The 25,132-nt window shown below is 43.8% G+C and overlaps 4 protein-coding genes across 25 annotated transcripts in view; 2 read left to right on the plus strand and 2 right to left on the minus strand.

The window, feature by feature from the left end:
• Window positions 1-1,354, plus strand: part of LOC124219388 (ATP-binding cassette sub-family C member 4) — an 11,381-nt gene extending 10,027 nt beyond the window's left edge. For all 13 annotated transcript variants that reach the window (XM_046626865.2, XM_046626867.2, XM_046626866.2 and 10 more), the window contains one exon: window positions 47-1,354. In XM_046626865.2, coding sequence (XP_046482821.1) covers window positions 47-175 — 129 coding nt within the window. In that variant the 3' untranslated portion in view covers window positions 176-1,354. The remainder of the gene's footprint in view (window positions 1-46) is intronic.
• Window positions 664-7,142, minus strand: mus201 (rad2 superfamily protein mus201). Of its 4 annotated transcripts, XM_046626880.2 has the most exons (10): window positions 6,667-7,094; window positions 6,201-6,248; window positions 5,939-6,051; window positions 5,651-5,826; window positions 4,911-5,354; window positions 4,612-4,831; window positions 3,305-4,548; window positions 2,932-3,145; window positions 2,613-2,849; window positions 664-2,546 (listed from the first exon to the last, which is right to left on the minus strand). In XM_046626880.2, the coding sequence occupies exons 3-10, from the start codon at window positions 6,024-6,026 to the stop codon at window positions 1,888-1,890; spliced, it is 3,282 nt and encodes a 1,093-aa protein (XP_046482836.1). In that variant the 5' UTR covers window positions 6,027-6,051; window positions 6,201-6,248; window positions 6,667-7,094; the 3' UTR covers window positions 664-1,887. The 4 variants fall into 4 exon arrangements, with proteins under 4 accessions (XP_046482836.1, XP_046482839.1, XP_046482837.1 ...); XM_046626883.2 differs by lacking the exon at window positions 6,201-6,248 and having other exon boundaries at window positions 7,038-7,142; XM_046626881.2 differs by lacking the exon at window positions 6,201-6,248.
• Window positions 6,336-12,504, plus strand: Su(H) (recombining binding protein suppressor of hairless). 7 transcript variants are annotated; one of them, XM_046626890.2, is made up of 3 exons: window positions 6,336-6,513; window positions 8,442-9,313; window positions 9,401-12,504. In XM_046626890.2, exons 2-3 carry the CDS (start codon window positions 8,564-8,566, stop codon window positions 10,169-10,171), a joined length of 1,521 nt encoding a protein of 506 aa, XP_046482846.1. In that variant the 5' UTR covers window positions 6,336-6,513; window positions 8,442-8,563; the 3' UTR covers window positions 10,172-12,504. The 7 variants fall into 7 exon arrangements, with proteins under 7 accessions (XP_046482846.1, XP_046482845.1, XP_046482844.1 ...); XM_046626889.2 differs by lacking the exon at window positions 6,336-6,513 and adding an exon at window positions 6,797-7,135; XM_046626888.2 differs by lacking the exon at window positions 6,336-6,513 and adding an exon at window positions 6,797-7,131.
• On the minus strand, window positions 10,279-25,014 carry ck (myosin-VIIa ck). The gene is made up of 28 exons (XM_046626858.2): window positions 24,594-25,014; window positions 21,980-22,026; window positions 21,371-21,484; window positions 21,146-21,292; window positions 20,624-20,808; window positions 20,393-20,514; window positions 20,036-20,292; window positions 19,731-19,896; window positions 19,506-19,636; window positions 18,858-19,253; window positions 18,391-18,771; window positions 18,154-18,309; window positions 17,457-18,050; window positions 17,168-17,377; window positions 16,823-17,020; window positions 16,584-16,760; window positions 15,431-16,471; window positions 15,097-15,341; window positions 14,635-14,995; window positions 14,416-14,534; window positions 13,918-14,314; window positions 13,658-13,840; window positions 13,364-13,565; window positions 13,109-13,237; window positions 12,901-12,997; window positions 12,679-12,776; window positions 12,421-12,590; window positions 10,279-12,321 (listed from the first exon to the last, which is right to left on the minus strand). The coding sequence occupies exons 2-28, from the start codon at window positions 21,995-21,997 to the stop codon at window positions 12,115-12,117; spliced, it is 6,501 nt and encodes a 2,166-aa protein (XP_046482814.1). The 5' UTR covers window positions 21,998-22,026; window positions 24,594-25,014; the 3' UTR covers window positions 10,279-12,114.
• Window positions 25,015-25,132: the final 118 nt, after the last annotated feature.

Here is a 25,132-nt window from a genome sequence, read left to right on the forward strand (position 1 = left end):
CCTTCCATCACTTCTAATCATTTTGAAACACGATTTGTTTTTGTAGGAATACGACCACCCGTACTTACTTCTGCAGAACGAATATGGACACTTCAGCTCCATGGTGAAAGAAACCGGTCGCGCGATGTACGAGCAACTAGCCAAGATTGCCGAACAGTCTTATAAAGCTAAGTAATTACTCTAACAATTGGTAGTGTTCAATTTTTAATTATAGTTACGATATTACCTGGCGCAATGAGAAAAGGTATGTTTATTCATGAATGAACATACCACGAAAGTAGATAGAAATCCGGATATCCAATGTAGGTCAAATATTCGTGCTTTGTGAAATACTGTATTTTATCAAATTTTAAATTTGGTTTACGGGTTTTCTTGACAAGATCTTAATCACCGCTTAGTTCACGTACCTTCAAACAAATGATCGCATTCATTGATCTGCAAGAATCTAGTTTAGTTTTGGTTTATTTTTTCATAGATCCATCCATATACAGCTATTGCAAAATTTACATCTATCACTGACATCAAAAAGATGACCGAATATCCAGTTGCGGTAAAGACTCCGAAGGGGCAATAGTGATGATTATTGCATTGCAAATAGTACCTGTACCTACAGGGTAGATAATGTGGATATCTGATTGTTAGGAGTTAATTTTTGCAAATATATTGGCCCATGCTGGCCCATTGCAATATTGTTACCAGAACGGTTATCAGAGTGAATGATCATGTAACTATGAATCGACTGTCTTGGACAGCTGTAGATGAATGGTAGTTATGTAATAGGCAAATCTGTACATTACGTATGCAGGTATATTTTATACTGATGGAAACTGAAAGTTTTTTTTTTTTTTAATAATTCTTGTAATATCGATTTCGGGCAGTTTAAACCATTGTGCCTTTGTTACTTGTTAAATAATCTGTGGCTGTCATTAATTTACCCAGCTGTTTTATAGACTGCGGTACATATTTTCTTATTACAATCTTGTGTGATGTACTTCTAGTTATTATTACCATTGTACGTGCTTTAATAGTGTATTTTTTACTCATTATATAATTACGTAATATTAGTATTCATCCAACAGTTACTGATCCCTGATTTTGTAACTGCAGTGAAACTTCCATGTATAAGAGAAACAAACATGTCTAACGTTGTTGAATATACTTAATGAATTACGGCTCTGTGTACAGTGATCCGAACAAGTTCTCAAAGAGTGTGAACCATTAAGGCTGTAGATACACAAAAATGGATTTGTTAACTGGATCACTGTATGTACTTACAATTAGTGATTGACTACTGCCGCTGCATAACTGTATGTATGTACATTATTACTCTTTTAAATTATACACATATATATTATATGCATAGTATGCATTACTGTATGGTACTGAACGTTGAAATAGTAACTGGTCACATCTCCTGAAATTATATTCAGCGGATATGAACGGTTTGATTGAAACGATACAATACTCTACCGAAGTACGCATGCACTTCAGCCGGGACGCGGTAGGTGCAAACCCACCTTATCGGGTCGCACGTTCATCGTAGTATGATATTTAATAATGTTAAAGCAGTGGAACCGTTTATGAATAAGTATTTCAAATGGAATGAGGAAAATACTGGTACCTCTTCGATCGCACTTTTATTCAATTAAATAACGAAACAAATTCATCGATACACATAGTTGTGGTGGAAAAATACAAGACAATCATACCGTACAAAACGTTGTAAAAATAAAATCTGTACATCTTAAAAAAAACATCTACCGGCACCGCCAGTGGCGATGAAATCAAACAACTCATGTTTCATGCCACAATAAATATTACATGCAATATGTATAACTGACTTCGTCGAGGCCGAGCTTTGGGAACAAAATTATCTTACCTTTGGCTCTATGAACTGTCGCTGCTCTCCGAGAGCTCGGCCTCACTCTTGATTTTGCGGGCAGTCCGTTTGGATCGCTTTGCGTATCCTGGGCCCTTTTTTGATTTTCGAAAAACCTCGATAGCTCGTAGCTTGTTCTTCAACGCGTTTGCTTTGTCCTTTTCCCGTTGCGGTATGCACTCCGGCTTGGCAATAGGTAGCTTTGTAGCCATTTCCGTTGAAGGAATTATCTTAACAACGCCGACGGCGGATGATTCCTCTTTTTCCTCGATTATGGGTTTTAGAAGGTTCGGCTCGCTAGACTTTGGTTTGCTTTTTCTAGTGCGTTTTTGCGGCATCTCGAAGTCGGCAGTTTCCTCCTCGCGTTCGCTTCCACCTCCCAATCGCTCGACCGCCTTCTGAACTCGTTTGCTAAGCGTTCCTTCTATACATTTCCTAGAAATCTTCACCTGGAAGTAGTCGTCGATCCCTTTCTGCTTCTTCGACTCTGCCTGTCGCTTCATTATTGGATTGAATATAACTTCGAACTTGCTTTTCGTCCATCCGAATTTATTTCTCGTAAAATCGGCCAGTAGCGTCGTGTTCGGCTCGTTCCATGTGAATCCCTCTTTTGATTCGTCGACGGTCGGGGCGAGATATGCCTGGACAACAGCTTCGCTGGGGAAACCTGAAAATTAGAAGCAACGACGCGTTCGTGACTTGAGGATTGAAAGTTAATGTAGCGCACGCCCACCTTTCTCGACGTGAACATTCTTCAATTTCGTACGTAGAGATGCTTTTCCGGGACCTGCTGCCCTCCCGGAATTTACCCAGTAGCGGAAATTGGTCAAGCCTCGCAACAGGTTGCCCCCTTCGGCCGGAAAAGCAGCGAGAATTTCGAGCCCTGTGACAGGACCGATTCCCGTCACTCCTACGGTGTAGTCACTGCCAACTAGAAGCGCAAGTTGCACCATTTGCTCTCTGGTGAGATCTGTAAAGTGGAGAAAACACAAGAAATGGTTGGTGACCGTGTACAGAGACGAAAAACGAAGTCACCGTCATTCGGCACTTACTGAAATGGTGGCGAATGTCGCTGGAGCGGAATTGCATGACGTGTTTGTTCAGGTTGAAAAAGTTCTTGTACACGCAATGACCGCCGAACAACCATATATCTGAATCGTCTGTTATCGTGCCGTCGGTTAGGTTTATCGTTTCCAAGTAAGCACACTGAGCTTCCGCTTCCATCGGCGCAATCACGTAAGGAATTCCGAAAAAACGTAGAAGCTCCTGAGACACACGAACTTAATTAGGCTAATATAGAGTGGCAGTGAAGAACGTTCACATATTTTACCTTCAATAATTTTCAAAGAATTTTTAGATATAAAAATTTGGGTTCAGAGTTAAACAAATGAGGATGATTAATCATACTGAAGATCAGTAACACACTTGAGCTTCCATACGCATCTGATCCGTAATATCAGTCGCTTGTCTCTCTAGGCGACCGAGAGTTCCGCTTAGCTCTTTCTCCTCGGTCTCTAATTGCTCCTGCATCGTAATGAGTTCTTCCCTCCGGGTAGGAAACTGGAAAGCTTTCTTCTTATCCTCATCCACGACGCTTGGTGCCGGCTGCTGATCATCTTTCGCTTTGTTGTTGACAGTCAACGCCTCGACGTTTCCGGCTTTTTCATCGATTTGAGGCGAACTGATTGAATCAGCTGCCGTATATCCGTCTGCTGCTCTGTTCTCCTCACTCGTAGTCTGAACCGATAGTTCTAGTGGTGTTTCGTGTACATTTTCGTTCACCTTTGATTGCTCTGGTGACGGTACTTCAATTTGGCTACGCCACTGGTCTGCGAGATCGCTACCGCGCCGCATTTCATGTACTGGAGGCTGTGTAACTTGAACCAGGCTCGCATTGTTAGCAAAAACATTGGCAAACATGTCATCTTCGGACTGTAAATTTTGCACAATTGTTATTTCGAGCACGGGTTTGTTTTCTTTCATTGCCGAATATGAGATATTTGGTACAGGGACATCTGTAACCTCGACAAAGTCATCTGATTCGGAGCTTGACGTTGTGGCTGCTTCTTCGTTAACCGTCACATTCTCGATTGCGTGATGAGCAGCGGGCTTAGGACATTTGTTGTTCGTGGATTCGGAAAACTCTGTAGCCGCAAAATCGGGACACTCAATGGGAACATCGATTGGCGAGTAGCTGCGAGAATTCGTGCTCACGGGCACGTTATCCGTATCTGGCTGAGATTTTCCATCTTCGCTATCGGCGGGTTCGGTTTTAATGATGAAATCCAGAGCTTTCAAACATCGCTTAGAATCTCGGGGTCGATCGCGGCGCGACGACTTCTTAGACTTGTTTTTACTCTGCTCAATGATACACAAAATTTCCTCTTGACTTAGGCCGCTATGTTCCAGCATATACATCATCGCAGGATTGACGTCGCTGGATTTCATCAGCTTTTTTAATTTTTTCGATTTCATGACTGTGACTTCTGGCTCATCGCTAGATTCCCAGTCACTCTCCCAGTCTTCGTCAAGCTCGTATTCCTTCAAATTTTCAATTATCTCCACATTACCGTCTTCTGACGGAATCCCGTTACTCTCTGAGTTTGAACTCAATGAACTGACTTTGGTAATGTCAGGTTTTTTGGCTGTCAGAACGTCCTTATTCACACCTGAAAATCACAAACAACAGTAGCAACTGTTCAATATGAGAAAAATATGGGTAAGATATTTACCATTGATATACACAAATCTTGTCAAGTTGTCAGCTGCAATGCGACTCGCATTATCAATCTTTGTAGTTGTAGCAATCCCCTGTTCAGTGAGAAGGACATCCAATTCTTCCAAAGTCATGGTCTTGCCTCCCATCTCTCGCTCAGCTTCCTCCAAACATTCCTGAACATTTCTCCGCTTAAGCAAACGCTTCATTTGGTAGTTTGAAAAATCGTGAGTATCCTGAAAAGATTTTTCAATCATTCATAAAATCATCCCTACCTTTAAATATTTCATTTATATAGTCAAGAGCAAAGCAAACCTCAGGCATTTCATGAAGACATCCCCAAGAGTTTTCCTTCCTCGACGCCTTTAGATCGGTTAGTATGTCGTGACGGACATCCGGTGGCAATGCCCTAAACTCTGTGCTGCTGACATCAACACTGTGGATGTTTCCTTTCCATTTGGCTTGTTTCCTCGGACTAAGTTGAACAGATGATTCGGTTTCTGTCTCCGGATCATCTTCGTCCTCCGAAACAAACTCGCTGCTACTGGGAATGACGGGTAGCTTGAATAAATTCAGAGACGAATGTACAGAGGATCGATCGACTTTCTCACTGGTTTCCCCCTTTTCTTCCTGCTTCTCAGCACTTCCAGCACCCAGGGCTCCCTTGACTACCGTACGTTTAAGCAAATTATTTATCAAGTCGTTCTTCATTTTTTGCGCCTTACTAGATGCCATAGATTTCTGCTTTCTGCGAGAAGCCTGGACAGGGGGATAAGACAATAGAATAATTAACTCCGTTCTCTCACTACCTTATTCCCACGCTTAGCCTAATTGCATTTTTACATACTTGCATTAAAATCAAGATAACAAACTATATTCTGCATATGATATAGCATGTGAACGCTTGTATGTTATATTCGTTTTAGGACATACAAAATAGAAGTTTGAAACTTTAATTTTGCCATACCAAAAGTAGAAGACAAGGTGTCCTATGTGTAGCTATATTTACTCAACAAACATGAAAATCTGCACCATCTATTCCTGACGAAACTTACAATCGTGTTCTTCTTGAGCAGAGGTACGCCGCCATCAAATACAAACACAGGTTTGATCTTATAATACAGTAATTTACATATTCGATTGAATAACCCAAGAAGATGAGCATTGGGCAGAGGACTTCCGTGCCCATCCTGATATCCTTGCATCACTTGATGCAACCAAATGGAAACATCTGAAGGTTTAAGTTAAGATAAATGTAGAATGCAGACGTGGGTATATGAGTATCATTGCCATTGAGGTAACCAATGATCGAGTTTGGTTGATAATGGGTATTGAAAGGATACCGACGGCGAGGACTTTTCCCTCCAGTGTTTCTAAAGCCACTGGTTTTCCAGCAGCATCCAGCAGTCGCCACAGACCATGAACGCCCATGGTGAATAATTATATATCATTAATTCTGAGGAAACAAATTTCATATAACACTTGTCGGAAACATTTACATCAGTTGTAAGTTATTGCTTTCGCGGTTTTAGTATAACATAACCTCAATTATTGATGGTACTGACACGGATGTTATGGTCGTTATTCACGATTGACGTTACTCACCGAAACGACAGGGACGAGACGCATCTTTGCTGATCGTCGCTCTGCGTACTACGTAAAATTATTCGCGGTTAAAAAAATGTAGCTCATGTGCGAACATACCACCCCAGTAGTCTATGTCGCCACGACGCGGTGCGCAAAGTAGAGGCATTGAATGGAAGGAAACTAAAGATTGAATCCGATGTCTTTATAAATGAATGCATATCACCCGGTACATATTCAAAAGCTGGGGAGGATACATACAGACCATTCGGAAGAAACGATGAAGCGATTATCCGACAAATGCAGGCCTACACGCAAGCATCGCATGTTACAGGTACACAGTATAGGCAACTTTGTATGTATCATAACTACTAAGTATTCATATGAATAATGGAAGTATGTGGCATAATTATCGTTTTATGTATTACGATTTGTCAACGAATTCATAGTCAGGTTTACCCGAGTCGAACAGCGTGTTATATCTTACATGGTAGCATCAAGCGAGCAAGATGGAGCGCGTTGTATGCATACACACGTCACACGGTAAATACTGTACATACGGATGTACATCGACACGCGTGTGCGTGAATCGTGGTCATCATAACCACGCAGTTAGAAGTGGAATGGAGCGGACCGGAGTGGAGTGAGTGAGGGAGTTGAGGCCACCCACCCACTCTTTCCCACAGCAGGTTTTTCCCACGCCCTCGAGGGTAACCCCAACATCCTTTTGCGGCAGCAATTCCAGGCGTTGTAGCTGGGAAGTGGGGCCGGCGGGGTCGGAGTAGAGTGGGAGACGAGTGCCCAGGCCAGACCGGGGCATTGTAGAACAGTAAAACAATAGAAACTTCAGCCACTTACGATGGAATAATAACTCTACGCCGTCGCGGGGGATTGTTTAGTTCCATCCCAGACTCTGACATTGAACCATCATTGTCCAGGCATACACACGTCCGTATGTATGTAGCATACATGTGATAAAATGTTACACACGGCTCGGACCACTTTTAACTAATAAAATCTATCGTCGCTGCCGCGGGGTGACGGCGGCGAGTCTCGCGAACTCCGTTTTTAATTGCCGTTCAGCGCAACACTCGCCGTCCCCTTGTGAGTAATTGTTCTCTGTCAAAAGTTCTTCGGGTCGGAGTGTCTCGTAGCAGTTTTCTTCACCGTAGAACCGGCGACGCATGTTGTGTAGTACATACGTATGTGATATATGCATAGCTCATAGATACGCTCGTAGGGCCAATCGACGTCGGATGGTGCGGTGAGTTTGCGCGAGCGTTGGCAGAACTGTCGGAAAATTCGTAAAGTGAACAGGTGTTTTTTGAATGGATTAATTGTTAGGAAAAGACAGGCAGGCAGGTAGGCTACAGTTGTGTACAGTGTATTGCAGTCAGTTATTCTCGGGACCGCCACAATGCTTCCGAAATAGTAATAGCTAACGAAACGAGGTATGGATGCCGAAACGGGCGTCTCTACCGAAAACATTTCTCACCCTCGTAGTTACCAAATCGAAAGAACTGACGAACCACGGCTGGACATGGATAAAGCCGTTCGCAGCAGTGGGAAATGAGGTAGGCCTGTTTGTTACCCGTACGTTTTCACCCTGTCTGCAATGCAACCTATCGTAACCTCGCCGTAATTCGGTGCAATATATTAGTAAACAAACGTCTCGTATATGAGTACGCTCGTAAATACGTAAATGCATAGGTATAGAATACGTGCGGAGTGATATATGCATTCACGTGTATATTTGGTACAAGTGAAAGCATGTTTTTTCCGAGCAATCCTGTTTCTTTACTACTTTGCGATGTTTGGATGATAAATGTTAAATTCAACATTAAATTTGCAAGTACGCTTGAGAGTAGAAATAATTAAAAATATTGCGTTGTCATTACCGACAGCGTGCTCGTTAGGGCCAGTAGAGCAAACGTAGCTAAACCCGCTCCATCTAGGCTAAAGCGAGAAAAGCTGGCAGTGCCTCGGATTGTTTGACAACAATTAACCGTCGCGCGTGAAAATTCGTTTATCTGCACGCATGTAATTTCTGTGATTTAATTCAGATGCTTTCATTCGCCGGGTTTGATATCAGCTGGGTATCGCCGAGCGATGGTTGCTACCGCGTGTGATACGCGCGTTTTGCCTTTTAACATAGTACGTTTTTAAAAAGTGAGATTATGTAGGTTTAAATCGTACAAAAAAAATCAGAAAAATATAGAATAAGCAGCTGTATCTGTGTCTGTAACACGTATTGTTTTCCAGATGAAGAGCTGACCTGCGGGCAAGTGGCAGGGATCATATCCACACGTGCGAAGATGTAACTGGTGCTCTAAAAAGTGGTGCTCAGAAATTGGTTTCCTGCCTAGATAGTAACGAGTGTAAATATGCCGCATCAGTTTGGGCTGCCTGCAATGGCGCACGGCATGCAGTCCCCTCCATCTCCGTCAGCTGTGTCGTCATCCTATCCTAGATTTGCCTCCTCCGGAGTGTACAGATCTGATACAGACCAGCGGCTGACGCGTGAAGCGATGGAGCGCTACCTCCGCGATCGAAGTGACATGGTGATAGTGATCCTGCATGCCAAGGTGGCACAGAAGTCGTATGGCAATGAGAAGCGGTTCTTCTGTCCTCCACCATGCATATACCTCTTTGGGGATGGGTGGAGGATGCGCCAAGAACAAATGCTACGCGAGGGGGAGTCCGAACAGTCGGCACAGCTGTGCGCCTTCATCGGGATTGGCAACTCAGACCAGGACATGCAGCAGCTGGACCTCAACAATGGGAAGCAGTATTGCGCTGCTAAGACTTTGTACATATCAGACTCTGACAAGCGAAAACATTTTATGCTGTCGGTTAAGATGTTTTATGGTAGCGGACATGACATAGGTGTATTTCACAGCAAGAGGATAAAGGTGATATCGAAGCCTTCAAAGAAGAAGCAATCCCTCAAGAATGCCGATCTATGCATTGCCAGTGGCACCAGAGTCGCCCTGTTTAATCGCCTCAGGTCCCAGACTGTCAGCACCAGATACCTCCATGTCGAGAACGGCAATTTTCACGCCAGCTCAACCCAGTGGGGTGCCTTCACTATACATCTGCTCGATGATAATGAAAGCGAGTCCGAAGAGTTTCAGGTATGCTATCTTCTATCCTGTGAGATTAATTTTACACCATGCACAATGTCATGCAAGATCTATCATGGTATATTGTGAGATTTGCAGGTTCGAGATGGGTATGTTCACTACGGAAGTACAGTAAAGCTGGTTTGCTCGGTAACAGGCATGGCCTTGCCACGTCTGATAATCAGGAAGGTAGACAAGCAGATGGCAAGTTTAGAAGCAGATGACCCAGTTTCCCAGTTGCACAAGTGCGCCTTCTATATGAAAGACACGGATCACATGTACCTCTGTCTGTCCCAGGAGAGAATAATACAGTTTCAGGCAACGCCGTGCCCCAAAGAAGCCAACAAGGAGATGATCAATGATGGCGCCTGCTGGACCATCATAAGTACAGACAAAGCAGAGTATCAGTTTTTCGAGGGAATGGGGCCTGTCCGTTCTCCCGTAACTCCAGTCCCCCTGGTTCACAGCCTGCACTTGAATGGTGGTGGCGACGTAGCGATGCTCGAACTAACCGGGGATAATTTTACACCAAATTTACAAGTGTGGTTTGGCGATGTTGAGGCCGAGACGATGTATAGGTGTCAAGAGAGCATGCTGTGCGTTGTTCCAGACATTTCTTTGTTCAGGGGGGAATGGCTCTGGGTTAGGCAGCCCACACAAGTCCCAGTTTCGCTAGTCAGGAATGACGGGATTATTTATGCGACGGGACTGACGTTCACTTATACCCCTGAACCTGGGCCACGGCCACACTGTCCTCCTGCTGACGAGATAATGAGAGCGCCGAGGTCCATGCATGATCCGAGTCTGCCCCCTGCGATTGCCGATGTTCCTTGGAATATTCACCATCAGCAGCCTCAGTCGGGACTCTGATGTATCGCACACTGCCAGAATCTGAGCAGTGGATCGGCTTCTAATGACAGCTACAGTGACAGTGACGGTGAGAATAGCTCTAGTGGTGAAAGTTTTTTGCGGCAAGCTGACGAGACTTAGGGAGATGAGTGTGACATGTGCAGCGACAATTTTAGGTGATGCCGAATTGTAAAAATGCTTATCATCTACAAAATTTGTATGAATCTGGTCACTAAGTACAGTGCTGCTGTTCGTAAAAAAGATATAGAAAAAGAGGGAACAACAGTTATGAAGGGAAGAAAAAAAATATAGAAACGGTGAATAAACTTTATCCTCATCTTCAGCTTCATTGTTCTCCCTTATACTCGATCTGATTTTCTATGAGTAATTCTAGAATCTGCATTGTATGAAAACTATTATTTCTAATAAGTCCCCCCTGCCATTGAAGCAATGGGCCGTAACAGGCCGGAAAAACCAGGAATCATTGGAGAACTTTCTTAATCTAGAAAAGTCCAGGAATTTAATATCACCCGGTCATTTATTGCCACCCTGATTATGGCTCCTCGTAAGCGTGTGGAGTAACAAACTCGTATGTACAAGAAATAATACCAAGAAGACATTTTGTAATATTTTTCTTACCATATTTATAATCTTTTAGCTAAAAATGTGAATATCTGTTATTTCTTCTACACACGAATCGAAAAGCGATACATATGCAATTACCCTTTTCGTAATATACCGTGTAGATGTAATATGTACGATATACAGAAATAGTATGCAAAAATCTGAATCCTGGCCGAGAAAATACTTGTATAAAAATACCTCAAGGGTCCATTAGTATATACACGTGGTATGAAGTGGGACACGCCTTGTTTCAATTATTTTTTACGTCTTCAAAAGATATTGAGAAAAAATATCCAATTAGAATACTTCTTTCTATTTTCAAGTTATAATTGTAGATATACATAATGCATATAACATGTGTTTGCATAATGGAACAGCACCATTTATAACAATAATACAATGATGAATACAGATAATATTTCAGTATATCGCAGTTTATGATTGAATGTATATGTATCTATGTACATATATATGTACGTACCGACACCTCCGCGAATTTCCACAACACTTTAGGTTGCAAGATTTCCTGTATGTATAGTATATACATATTGGAGTTTTTTAAATTTTTCTCAAGGCATATTTCCGTTTTTTGAACAGGTATGTATTGTATATTACTGGTGAGGAAACGAGATAAGATCGACTCGAATCTGCCTGTCTCCATGTGATATGCTCTATTGTTAGCAAGGAATGGAAATGTGGCATCCCATGGGAATTTACCCACAATTAACATTCTCGTTGCCTCACAGTGTCGGGTACTCGACAACAGCAGTGAGGCACGTTTATCTTTCTTATTCGCAACACGGTTAAATCCGAGCTTACAATAATTACATCCTCCTAGTGTATACATAATTGTGCATAATTCTCTCTGTCTCTCTCTCTCGCTCTCTATACACACACACACACACGCACACATATATATGTATGTATTTATTTATTTATTTATGTATAATAACCCGAGACTGGACGGATACAATTCGTATGGGAAAACCTTAGAGCATTGTATATGCTCCAAGGGGAAGACTTGGATGGGAAGTATGACTGCTTGCCCTAATCAGCTGCTTTTCATATTTTCTCGTTTTCCTTTCCATGTTGTATGATTAATATATTAAATATACTATATTTTAGTTGCATAATCGAAATAGATTTAAATCCTAAATAATAATAGTGATAATAACAGACCATGGTAGAAAAAAACAATTGCACTTAATAATACGATCGGTTTATATCGAGATATAGTATGGAAAATAACATTCTCAAAAATGCGTTGTTATACATCGTACTGTCGGTAATATTTCCTTTTGGAATGAATTTTTGCGAACCATAAACTTCTCAACCAAACGTTATTTTATTCTCATTGTACGCTGCTTATTCATATTTGTTAGCATTAATGATATGTACGATGTCAATAGGTCGTCCATTTTGTAGCCAAGAGAGGTTTCGCACAGCAATTTCGACCCTCTCACCAGGTTACCGATGGTCATGTGAAAGTATGTGTTACCTGACGACCAGTTTGAGATTCTGGTGAACGGATGTGTAACTAGGATATCCTGGAAGGTGGTGGGTAAACAAAACTAGCGTTAGTCTGCGAAATTAATTACAATACTTAGCGGATATGTTAAGAAACTTAATAAATCGACACAACGCACCTTTGTCTGTGGATGTATCAAGCTCACTCCATGTTTATTGATAGCAATCAGCAACATTTCTGGGTAATTTGGCTCGGTACTTTGCTTTACTTCGAAAAATGCAGATCCGAATGTCGGCCAGCGATATACTATTTTCAGAAATGTTATTTTCGCGTCCTCTGGACTCATTCCTGCAACGTGTATCGTCATTCATGAATCCCCGGTGCTTAAATATCACAATTTTGAAATTAAATTATCAATCTTATGCCACATAATTACCCGCGTCTTGGTTGTACGACCCAACGATCGATCTCTTCCAATCATTTGAACTCTGAATCTTTACCAAATCCGCGGGCACCAATTCTCGTAGCATTTGTCTGAAACGGTATTATTATTATTATTGTTGTTGTTGTTGTTGTTGTTGTTGTTGTTGTTGTTGTTGTTGTTGTTGTTGATGTTCGTATATTATCCTTAATATTGTGCATTCGAAGAAATACTTACGGGATCGCTTGTAATTCTTGTTTACTTTCTCCGAATCTTACTCTGTAGACGAGAGCTGCAAGTCGCGAGGCTTCCTCCTTAGTACATTTATGATATCCTGCAACATGCAAGTATATACAGTTTATCTGGGCTTCGATAAAATGATAAATCAATTTTCTCCAAGTATTTCCTTAGCCATATGAACAATTGAGCAACTTTCCAGTCTCACCTCTCAAGAGCTTTGGTAGTTCTTGATGAAAGTGAAATATCAGGTCGGCGTTTCTGTCTTTCCCAGGTACCGTGTTCGTCCACAACTTTTTCATGAAGAACACTTGATACGTAAATTGAGGAGACACACCTGTTCATTAAAAGTCGAAATATTAGGCAACTCCCGGAGAAACAGTTTTCTTAACTCATATATATCTATATATAATCATATAATATAATATTAATATACTAATTTGATAAACGGAATATAACCAACCGTCTCTCGATGGTCGGGCTTTTCTTATCCAGTCAGTCAAATGCCTGACGAAATCGAAGAAAAAGTCACCCTCGGGCACGGAGATCACTTTGTCGGCAATTTTGACGAACAGGCTGAATCCTTCCCCCGAGCGAAGATTCAAACGTTGCGCTATGTTCTGGCAGAAGTCTTTCGCCCTTGTTGACGAATCCACCTCAAATGCCTGGGCGATAAAATTTAAGCAAGGCAAAATTTGCATTATAATCATAGTTTTATGGATAGTTTATCAATTTGTTCAACAATAACACGACTCACCTCGTCCGTGTCGTCAGGGAAATAAACTTTGTGAAATATCTGCGTCGTCTTATGCTGGATTGCTTCCACCTCAACCTGATGAGGGGGATATTTTCTCTGACCATTTCGCAACGTCTTCTGCAGCCTCTGCAGGGAGTCTTGCGATATCGGATGGCGTCGTGTCCGCAGAAACAGGGTCAATTCCTTGAAAGTAATAAAATGTAATCTGCTATTCGAGGGGCGAAATACTTCCGTGGCGAATAACGGGCGGCTCTGAATACCTTGAGAAGGCTTTGACTGCAGGTGAACAATCCGGTGGCAAGCCACATCAGCTCCCAGCCGCGTTCCTCGCTGAGTCTGTTTCTGTTGTCCGTCAACTGCTTCATTATCTGGCAGTATATCTCGTCGCGAAGTATCTCATTCTTTAACGGGCCGTCAAAAATGTGATCTGTATACTCGTTACCTATGCGCGGTCTCTTCGTTGGCAAATCTCCCATGTACTTTAGTATGGCGTTGAAGGCAAAGCACGCCTCCTCCGCGAGCTCCTCCTTTGATATCAGTTTCTTCAGCAGTGGCTGTTTTATCGGATCCCTCGAATGTCGCCATAACTCGTCAATGTGACCACGGCGTGCTGTCGTCAACGTCAATGCTTTCGACATCGTCCGCTTTGGCGGTGTTCTGGAGAAATACATTTACCAATCAACTTTATTCGGAAGTGCCGCAGTGAGTGGCATTACCATATCGTTGCAGGATTTTCTGGGGCGATATACGACACGTACCTGAAATGATCTATTGCGTATTCGGCCAGAGTGTGCAGCTTCTCTCGAGATTCCACTCCATTCATTTGCTGTGGATAAAGGCGGCGCCCATGTTCCGGCCCTTCGATGCTGAATAGTGCCTGCAGCGATAGGAAGAAATTCAATGAAATTAGAAAGCTGATTTCTTCCAAGATGAAAATGCACCTGATCCAATACTTTCATGCGTGTGGTGTGCATTACCAGGATATCATTCGGTGGTTTAGTCAGGGATGGCAAAACGTAAACCGTTTCGGCAGGAAAGTCTCCCTTCTCGCCGGTCCTCTCACAGCAACCGATGCACCATCCGGAATTGAGAACTGTTTCGCCCGTACTCTCTTCCTCGAGAACGATTAGATCGCCTTTTTGGAAACTGAGGAAAGACGAGGCGTCCCCGGGGGCCTTATAGTCTTGCAGTGCAATTACGTACTTGCTGCGTTTCTTCAAACCTTCGAGGAAGTAAACCACCAGATCACGGATATCTTCCGCGTTGGGACTCTGAAATGTGAATTCTTCTCCTCGCACCGTTGATAAACTAAACGTCTGGGTGAAGACCTTGTTTGTTCTGAAAAATAAAGGACAAATTGTAAGTAAACGATTATCCGTATCGTTGGACAGAGATGCAATATGTTGATGTCGCTGCATTCCGTAGAGCAGATAATTTACTTTTGACTAGATACAGTGGTGATTTCGGGAAAGGATAACTCCAGGAGCACTTTTTCTTGATCGTCAACCACATAGACACCGGTCCAGTTAACGGCTATAATAACGTCGTTTTTAGGCAAGTTTGGTCCGGAATTTCGATACGCCTCGTAAAATCGCGAGAAGAGCAGAGGCCACTTGAACTTAGCGTAGCTGACAACGTCCTCCTTCACGCGAATCGAGGGTACCTTCTCCTTCAAGTAATAACTCTGATAAAACAAAAAATATGTCAGGATTAATTTCTCCGTAAACGAAGGAAATGAATCTAAATTATCACCACCAACGAAGCGAACGTCACCTTTTTATACGCTTGAACAACGAGGTGTCCCCACCTGTCTATAGCCTTATCAACACCCGTAAGGCAGTAATCCGGTATGTAGTTTGGTAGCAGGGTGAAAAGTCTGTCAACGTTCATGTCAGTGAAGTATTCGATGTAGTATTGCTGGGCAGCTATCATGGCGAGGTCTTCCTCCTTGTCGCACCTGTATTCCCCGAATTTCACGCCTCTAACGACCTGCTGATATATCAGATTGGTGGCGACCTGATCCTCGGTGGGTTCGTGCCACGGGGCGAATATCTCCTTCCTGAAGAAAAGCCTCCAAGGCGCGTTTCTCTCCTGCGCCCCTTGCTCCTTGGCATACTGTTCGCACTGAGATATCGCATCCATCACGTGATCTCCGCCGCTACCAAGGGACGAGACTTTGTCAAACAACGCGATGTACAGAGAAAAACCGAACTGGTCCCTCAAGGATATTTTGTCAGAAAGCTGGTTGCATAGCTCCCTGGCGGTCGTCGCTGAGTCGGCCAGCAACGTCTTGGTATTGCCATCCATGAAGGTGATCGGCAACATTATCGGTTTCTTCGACTTTGTCGCCTGGAGTTCGAGCCAGCTCGGCGGCTGGTTTCTAGTTCCGTTGTTGAATGTTCTTTTCAGCCTGTCTTCGCAGTAGGGCGCGTATCCGGGTGGTCCCTCTCTGATGAATGCGCGTAAATAGCTCACGAACTTTTCCGACGGCGCAAAGCAACCGACGCAGAGAGACAGGAGAATCCAACCCCTGGCGTGCGATGATTTGGACGGGTTATTGGAAAGCTGCTTGCATATCTGACAGTAAATTTCGTCTCTCAATTCGGCGCGCAGGATACCGTGACCGATTATAAAGTGGAGTTTTTCAAGGTTCGACGTTGGCCTCGCCTCAAGCCAAGACTGATAGCTGTCCGCCGTGTACTCGTCGTCTTGCAAACGCCGACGCACGTCCTCACCAAGTTTGTTTTTTCGCTTTAGGGTCAGCGACACGAGCTTATGCCGAATCGAACGAGGCTTTTGTTTTAGGAACGTCTCCTAGAGAGGGATATACGTTAGGGCTTATTATTAGAATTTAAGATAGTTTTGAAATACGGTGTTCCATCATATTAGAGCCCCATCGCCGATACCGAAAAAATATACAACTCACGGGATCCATTCCGATCATTTGCGCCTCCTGGAACTCTTTGCTGCGTATGAAATTTCGCCCCAACGTCGCCGTCACCTTTGACATAACAGACGTGTTGTCCCTGTCCATCGTGTGATAACGGGGCTCGGGCAGGTCTCCGGTGAACCGTAATATCGTTATCCACAAAGCTTGAGCAGCCTGGAGGAAATAATTAAGGATAAAATATTTTGTTTACCGAGAATCATCGGGTTATTGCTTACCAATTGATCTCCCTGCGTGTGCAGCGGCAGCAACGGATGCTTGAGCGGCTTCCGGGAGTACTGATGAGTGATGTTTCCCTGGAAGTAGGTGGCGGCGAACTTCTGGAACTTGTATTCCGAGAGATCCTCCTCATCCTCGGATGGCATTTGGATGGGGCTGATCACTTCGTGCTGATCGGCTTTCGGCGCTGGTAAATCCTGAGTAAGAAATCGTTGTCAATTCAGGGCAAAGAATTCTTACTATTGCCCGATTTTGTTCCACTTGGTGCAACATTCACTTTCAACGCATTTTGCGGCGCACTATTTTATTGTAAATCGGATTCGCTATTATAGATTCAGTCTCACGTTAAAGACAGAGGTTTCCCTGGCCGGAGTCGGGGCCTCGCTACTCGAGTCTGGAAGAAAATCGAACATGGCTTCAACTAGCTTGCTGTCATCGACTGGCTCGTCCTGCTTCTTCGCCGCGTCGTTTATGAGGTTTTTCTTAATCTCCATTCGTCGCCTATCCTCTATCTCCATCTCAATCTCCTTTCTCTCCAGCTCTTGCATTCTCTCCTGCGCGATAGAAATCAAGGTTTAATAAATCGCACCTCGTATCGGGCCCGCTCTGAATAGGAGGAAAATATGACATTACCCTGTAGTTCTGCTCGGCGATTTCCTTGGCCCTTTTGTTACCCTGGTCTTTGAGCTCCTTCTCTTCCTTCTTGCGGAGCCTCAGCACTTCAATATGATGCCTATAATCGTATTTAAGCTTTTTGAACCTCCGCTGAGCTATCATCCGTCTGACGTGAGCCTGGATCTTAACGATAGCCCACATCTTCTTGCGATACATTCTGCGTGTCAAGTAACCCCTCGCATGTGCCTGCAGCCCGACGATGTGCCCCCTTAGGTGTCGGAACCTGTGGGATAGAACCCTCGACCGAATAAGAGCCTGAAGCCGCATATACCCGATGCGCATTCGCTTGTATCTCTGCCGCTGGGCGTAGCCCCTCCAGCACTTTTGGATCTTGACAGCAGCAGCCCGCATCCGTAGGAATCTCCGCCTATATACCCAACCACGAATGTTCCTTTGCAGAATCAGTATTTTGCGCGTGAGTACGCGGTCCCGTTCCTGCTCGAGGAACAAGTCGTGCGCGTCCTTTAGGAAGACTTTGGTGTGCCCCAGCTGATAGTCAGATCTCCCAAGCACCGCCTGACATATCCTAAATGTTGCAGCTCGGCATTCGGTCTGCAACGAGTTAAACACGTGTGCGGACATTCGAGGGCTATATTCTTCGATGGGGTCATTAAAGAATATACGTTCTCAACTACTCGTTTACGATCACACCGACCTTGTGAGCTGGAGGGATGCCGGCTATGAGAAACCTATATCTTTCGACAAATTCGTTGAAGGAATGTCTGATTGGGTAGCCAGCTCTTCGTATTCTGATGGTCTCCATCATGCCCGAGTATCTCAATTGACGACAGCAAAGACCTCGGTCGAACATCTGCAAAATACGTGGAGATGAGAGTAACTTGTTTGTACTTGGTCAAATAATAGAGTATGAAAGAATCGTTTTATTAATTACCATTGGCTTTTTGTACTCGTTCGGCTTGATGCACCTTATGAAAAACGGTTGGCAACTGCACAGGGTTTTCATTAGAGCATCCAGCGACTTTTTAAACTGGGTCGACAGTGTTGGAGCCCTCTTGCGCGTCTCTGAACCCATTCCGATGTCCTCGGCGAAACAGACTTGCAAAAATTTGTTTGTTGATATGTGAATAAGCTGGAGTAAATCGGCGCTGAAAGTGTCTCTGTTCTTCTCCAGGAAACCTCGAGTATCATAGAAAACGACGCCAGCAAAGTGGTTCAGACCAAACGACGTGTTTATATCCGATTTCGGCTTCAAATAGTTACGATGACTGCCGTGGGTTTTGTGAATTTTAGCCAGCATCGTTTGGTCGGTTCCCTGAAATTTAGCACGGGTATACAATTGATAAGCTGCAATGTCCGTTGTGAAGGAGAAAGGCGAAAGAGCCGATTCTTGTGCCTTACCTTGGGAAATTTCGACTCCTCGTCTATCAGGGCCATGATATTGAGCTGTTTGATGGCTATCAGATCGAGAGCATCCTGATTATCAACAAACTCGATGTGCTGCCAATTGATGCCCTCGTGGTTGTATTCCTCCTGCTCGAGCTTGAATATGTGCTGAACAAAAAATTGCTGAAGGTTCTCGTTGGCGTAATTTATGCAGAATTGTTCAAAGCTGTTGTGATTAAAGTTTTCGAAGCCAAATATATCCAGCACTCCGATGGCGCTTCTCGCCATATTCTTCGGCCGGTATATCGCTTCGTTTATCTTCTTCACGATCAAAACGAACAGTCGGCCGTAAATGCCTTTCACAAAAGCATCGCGGATGTCGACTGACTGATCTCTCGATAACGTGGAGACCTGTTGATCAGAAAACTGTTGTCGAGGTACTTGGGATATCCACTCAGAAAATGTAGTTACAATAACAACAACAATAATAGTAATAACTACCACCCCCTCCCCCCAAAATACCCGATAGAGTATATTCCCATGAGCCGTTAGGCTTTTGCGGGTTAAAGGAAGGAATGGATTATTGAGCATCATTATGCGACTGCAGCCGCCGATCTCGTCTTCGTCTTAGGCCAAATTTGATTAATTATAGGTATAACGTACCACTGTTTCTCCATGAGCGAATATCGTACGCCTCGTCAGTGCAGCTATCAGGGGTTGAACAGGAACTCCTAGAAGGCTGGCGACTCGCTGCACATTGGTTTGCTCCGGTATTTCGGTTGCGTCAAGATTATCTACAAAAATGCAAAAAGTAACGTGCGTGAACAAGAATCCTATGCAAGTTTTGTTGACATAATACGGGTTATTTTTTTAAATATCTTTACGAACCTACGACAGTTGCTTTGTATTTGATGTTTCCGGTATGCAACAATGCGGCCAGGAGTTTGAGGATTTCCCATATTTCAGCGTCAGTGAACAGCAAGACTTTCATCGCCGATCTAATGTCTGCGAATTCTGCAGCATCATCTCGTCCCTCGCACGTGATGCTTCCACCCTTCCAAAGCCCAAAATTTTCAGATTATCATCAAGTAGGTAATGATTTGATTTCTATAAAAGTCTGCATGGCAATTGATTATACGCATTCGTTTCACGGTAAGAGAGGTAGATCATCAACGGCAATATGCAATATTTACCCCTGTCAAGTATTTGTATGTAGAAGCATCGTCCAGTTCTAACTTTGTCTTCTCTTCTCTGGAAAGCCCGGCGAGTATGCAGTAGAATATATGATAATTCCTTTCATCGGTGCTCTGCGATACGATGCGTGATTTCTCAAGGAGATACTGCTCTATCTTGGCTCCCTCGATCACCCCGAGCTCGTTGAAATGGATGTCAATGTATTTGCCAAATCTCGACGAATTGTCGTTTCTTACCGTTTTTGCGTTTCCGAATGCTAGAGACAGCGATTAAGGTTGATCGGGTAAGCGATTGATTAGCAGAACAGTTTAAGCATGATAATATGTAAAGAAATAGCATATTCGGAATCTCCTTGCCTTCCAGAATGGGATTAGCCTCGAGTATCTGTTGCTCTATCCAAGAATGTTTGCCGCTAATAGCAGCGAGGTATTGAAGTATTAGCTTGGTGCTCTCAGTTTTTCCGGCCCCGCTCTCTCCGCTGGATGAAAAAAAAAAAAGAAAAGGAATATCACGGCCTGAGTAATTTTTCCCTAATTCAGCACGCCCGGGCTTCATGATCTCGCTTAACTGTAAGTTTTTGGAAGTACCTGATCACAATGCACTGGTCCTGCCCATATCGTTTCATGTGCGTATAGCTATTGTCTCCTATGGCGAATATGTGAGGCGGCAGTTCACCTATTTTTCGATCTTTGTAAAGTTTTATTTGTTCTGCGGTGTAGATCGGCAATATTTGATAGGGGTTCACTGCGACCAATATGGACCCAGTATAAGTCTATAAAAGAAAGTGAGGATCATTCGGGTGCAGTGAAACTATTAATTGAGCCCCACTGGTTACTCTCGAATTTGATACTCCACAGCGTTAGTTTATTATTTAGTCTATTATCAGCAACACAGCGGAGGGAGGGAAAATATTTAAGCCCTGGTAAAGACTCGCTCCTAGTCCATAATCGTCTCGAGCATTGAGCAAAGATATGTGTTTGCTTTATGAAACGAGTGATAAAGTTATAAGTGAATTGCACCGTTATGTCTTACTCGGAGCATCGTCTTACGTGGAAACCTGCGGAATGTTTTATCTCATAGATGGGTCTAGACTAATGAAAACTGCTTACATATATGAGATTCTCGTTGTAGCGGATGAGAAGATTTCTCAGAATACCAGCTTCGTGAAGGTCTCCGAGGCTGATCATGTCTTCTACGCCCTGGACGGACGTAGCGTGCATCGCCTTTATCCTCCGCTCTGGGGTCAGCCATTGTTCCTACAACAAGGATAACTAACGAGTATGAATAACCGATCAACGATTACCACCTGCAATATTTCGGTGTTCTGCGAATACCTTATTGTCGTCGTCTTTGACCTGGATTCTTCTACCCTCGGCCGATACGACGCGAGCCCCGATCGCTACGTCGAACTCCCTTCCAGATACAGGCTCGATCCATATGTAATCTCCCTATAAAATTAAGAACTTTTAAGGTTTCGCGCGAGCGCCGATTGAAAAGGTAATCGGTCAATTGGTGTTAATTGATAATCAACGGAGCAGGCTTCAAGTAACTGATGTAAATCATATCTTTCTCCACAGTATCGTATCATACTAGTTATATCAATAGTGGCGTGTAAACAGATCTTGACAGCAGTCCGAGCAGCGAAAGATCCTCGTTAATTCCTCGGCCCATTTGCTCAGCCACCGGAACATCGGAAGAGCACTTCCGCGCTCGGAACTGCTGCGGAGGTCGCCATTGCGGCCCACGCCCGATCGGCATTCACCATTTACAAATTCGGCTGATCACTGTTTATTTTTATTTTTTTATTTCTTCTTTTCAATGGGCCAATAATCCACAGAAATCAATGTACACGTATAGCTGCATGATATAATGCATAAAACGGAGCGAATCAGATAATAAACAAATGGAGTGAATAATTTGTACACAACGTCGGGTCAACCTACCCGCGTGACGATGACCATCTCTCAAATCTTGGCCGCTGTCCCGCCACCTGAAACAATAATCTATAACGTTATTTCACGATGATTGGTACACGATTGTTTCCCTCATCATCTCCGAGCGCGTAAAAGTGCGTATACTACGTATTATAATAATACGCGCAGTAAAACGACATTTATGGCACAAGCGTATGTAACGCGACAAGGCTGTTTATCAGGCAGCCTTCGAGTATCATAAAAATCCATCATCATTACATAGATCCCGCATTCCCGCGGCATATCTTACAGCCCACAGCGACTTGTAACGGGCACGGGTTTAATTCAAGATGCGCGTGTACTGTAAGCCTGTAACTTCGACGGTGTCGAAGAGGATGAGGACGTCGATACACGCACGTATTGTACGTTGTACGCGTAACATGCATACGATGCCCGGAGTGCTCTATTCGGCCTCGTACGCAAAACAATCACCGGCCACGAGGTGCAACGTGTTTCAGTGTTGGGCGTCGGGGATGTAATTACCATAAGCAATTATCGCGCGAACCTGCACCGGTACTTACAACAGTAGGTTGCTGCTGTTGCTGCTGTTGCTGCAGAATACCTAGATCGAACCTAGATATTTTATTCATTTAACGTGCGCAAACGGGCCCCTTTCCGTTTCTCATACCGATGCTGTTCTTCGAGACCCGTCGCGCCGCGGCGAGACAGGGGAGTTGTTATCCTGGTCAATCACCGTTAGCGCTCACGGTATAAGAGCCAACTTTAAACCTGTTTGCGAAGTGGGTTAGATATTCTGCCTGTATACATTTATACACGTACAGTAAGTGTGTACACAGCCGCGCAACCCGGCTGGATAACACCATCGTCGTCGGTTATATCCGCTTACGCGTTTATACATATAAGACTCGATAGTCGATAATTCGCGTCAACTGTACCTATGCTGAAAAATGAAGCGCACATCCGATTCGCTGACGACGATGTTTACGTGTGTGCGTTATGTCTAGTGCTCCGGACTAAATTGCAGATCTTTTCTTTTCCTTACCCTCCTGCGGCTCTCTTCCTCAACCGCGGTTCATTTTCAATATAGCTAATTATCACCAATCTTCATGGTACGTGACTCTGCACGTCGAGAGAGGGATGGTGAGAGTTCGTTGTATTGTTTACACAACGCGTAGGTATATCCGAGTGCGTGCGGTCATATTTCTATGCACTTGTTTATCGGATATATTATATGTCTTATCTGCATGTTGGCTGTATGTGCAGGAGGGTACTAATGAGACTGAAGTTAGTAACGTTAACGCCACGAAACATTCAGGGAAACATGATGATTTTCGCTAGTTTATAGTGACTTTGAAATAGTTCAGTTTTCGAAATATGAATACGTTTTGTCTTATTATGATTTACTGCATTTCAGACATTTCTGCAACTGTGTAATAACGATTGTTTCGAAACGTAAATCATTACAGTAACGTTACTAACTTCAGCCTGATATGTACTACGTAACGCCGCGCGCACGTGCGCGACCCGAGTTAAGCACGACTCGTAGATGTGAATGTATAATTCATACCTAGGATAGGTATGTACATGCATACATACACATCGAAACTTGGATTTCGAGAATATCAGGCATTCAAATCACATTCGGAGCTCAAAATAATGTAATTAAACATACAGCTAACAGGTCTCAAAGTGAATCGGGATGGTTGAAACGGTCAACCACTACATCGGGTGGCGCGTTTAGTTGCTGTTATAAAAACATGGAAAATCTCAGTAATTGAAGCAATCAGAGGTTAACAAATACTCCAATAGATATCGAAGGATCGTATACTTGTATGTGCATTATAAGCACACGCGCAACTGTGCCAACATTGATCATATGACATAACGAGCTGATCTGACCGAATGCCGCGTTTCCTGGGTACCTTATAAGTCATACCTAATGCATAGTATACATGCTTACATCACAGTATACATGCGTACTGAAATTGCGGGATCGTGGCGACGCGATAATTTTACACGACGTTTAATTATTACTTTTCTCAGGTATGTATGACTCATACTCATAATTGTTGTACCAAAAAAATTTGCACGCAGCTATATATACACCGTTTAGTACTGTAGGGAGGAAGGAAAAAGGTGTCTACGGTAGAGAAACCGGAGTCTGAAAAAATTGTTCTCCGAGTGTACTTGGCGCGAGAGCTTACCGAGTCTCTCGATACGCCCGATCGGGAATCCCGTACAACAGCCAAGGTATTAAGCAGCAGCAGCAGCACAGCAGTCATTGACTGCAAAAATATATGGGGAATTCACGATGAAGGAAGGAACGGTCAGCGGTAACGGTAGGCCTTACAGAGTTCGATTCCTGCTAGACGCGGCGGAGCGTGAGAGAGATGAGAAATATAATATTTTCTATACACACGATCGTGTATCTAGGCGAAACTATTGAAAAAGCAATTGACCGAGCTTCAAAAATCGGGCGTATCAGTGTATAATCCCTAAATGAAATACAGATCGCCGTAGTAATTTTCCAGTGTCTCGTGCAGAGATCAAGGTCCCTGTCGCTTCCCACAATATTACGTGTATGTATTAACATCGATTTGTACGTAACAGATGCTTAGCTCACCTTGTTGAATACGCGTAAGTAATTGCGGGTGTATTAATCGGCTAAATCCCAAGACTCCATAAGGCGGCACACTGCAGAACACTGATCGGTACTCGGCGACCTTTCATTCCCAAAATATTCACCGTCTATTACAGGTGTGGAAGATCGAATCGTTAAAGTCGCGGCGATTTACGTAAAAGTACAGCGCTAAGAAGGCGCGCGTCGCGTCTCGAGACCGAGGGTTCGCCGATAACAAGATAATTGTAATGAAACAAGGGTAAAGGAACGATCGAGAATAATATCCGAGCAGTTTTTAACGCCGAAGTCTACCTTTAACCACTTATACGGCTACAACGGGCCGTACGGGGTACGCGGTCACCGGCACATTAACACCACACTCGCTCGGGGAGGTTCGGTTTAGATCGGAAAGTGACTGTGGCTGTCGCCTGCCTTATGCCTACCTGTAGCCAGGTGGAAGTGGCGGCGTGCTGCTCGCTGTGCTAGGCGAGTAAGGCGAGGCGCGGCAAGGTAAATAGCTGACTGAATGTTGACTGAATGGA

Source organism: Neodiprion pinetum, chromosome 5 (genome assembly GCF_021155775.2).
Source record: "Neodiprion pinetum isolate iyNeoPine1 chromosome 5, iyNeoPine1.2, whole genome shotgun sequence".
NCBI lineage: Eukaryota > Metazoa > Arthropoda > Insecta > Hymenoptera > Diprionidae > Neodiprion > Neodiprion pinetum.

What these genes read in the sequence shown, in the direction of transcription:
- mus201 (XM_046626883.2), bottom strand. Translation starts at nt 6,026, where the DNA reads ATGGGCGTTCATGGTCTGTGGCGACTGCTGGATGCTGCTGGAAAACCA. An exon ending in GGGAAAAGTCCTCGCCGTCG is followed by an intron (nt 5,827 to 5,938) that starts GTATCCTTTCAA and finishes TTAAACCTTCAG; the next exon opens with ATGTTTCCATTTGGTTGCAT. An exon ending in CGACATTCGCCACCATTTCA is followed by an intron (nt 2,850 to 2,931) that starts GTAAGTGCCGAA and finishes TCCACTTTACAG; the next exon opens with ATCTCACCAGAGAGCAAATG.
- ck (XM_046626858.2), bottom strand. An exon ending in TACGCAATAGATCATTTCAG is followed by an intron (nt 14,315 to 14,415) that starts GTACGTGTCGTA and finishes GTATTTCTCCAG; the next exon opens with AACACCGCCAAAGCGGACGA. An exon ending in TCCCTGACGACACGGACGAG is followed by an intron (nt 13,566 to 13,657) that starts GTGAGTCGTGTT and finishes TTTATCGCCCAG; the next exon opens with GCATTTGAGGTGGATTCGTC.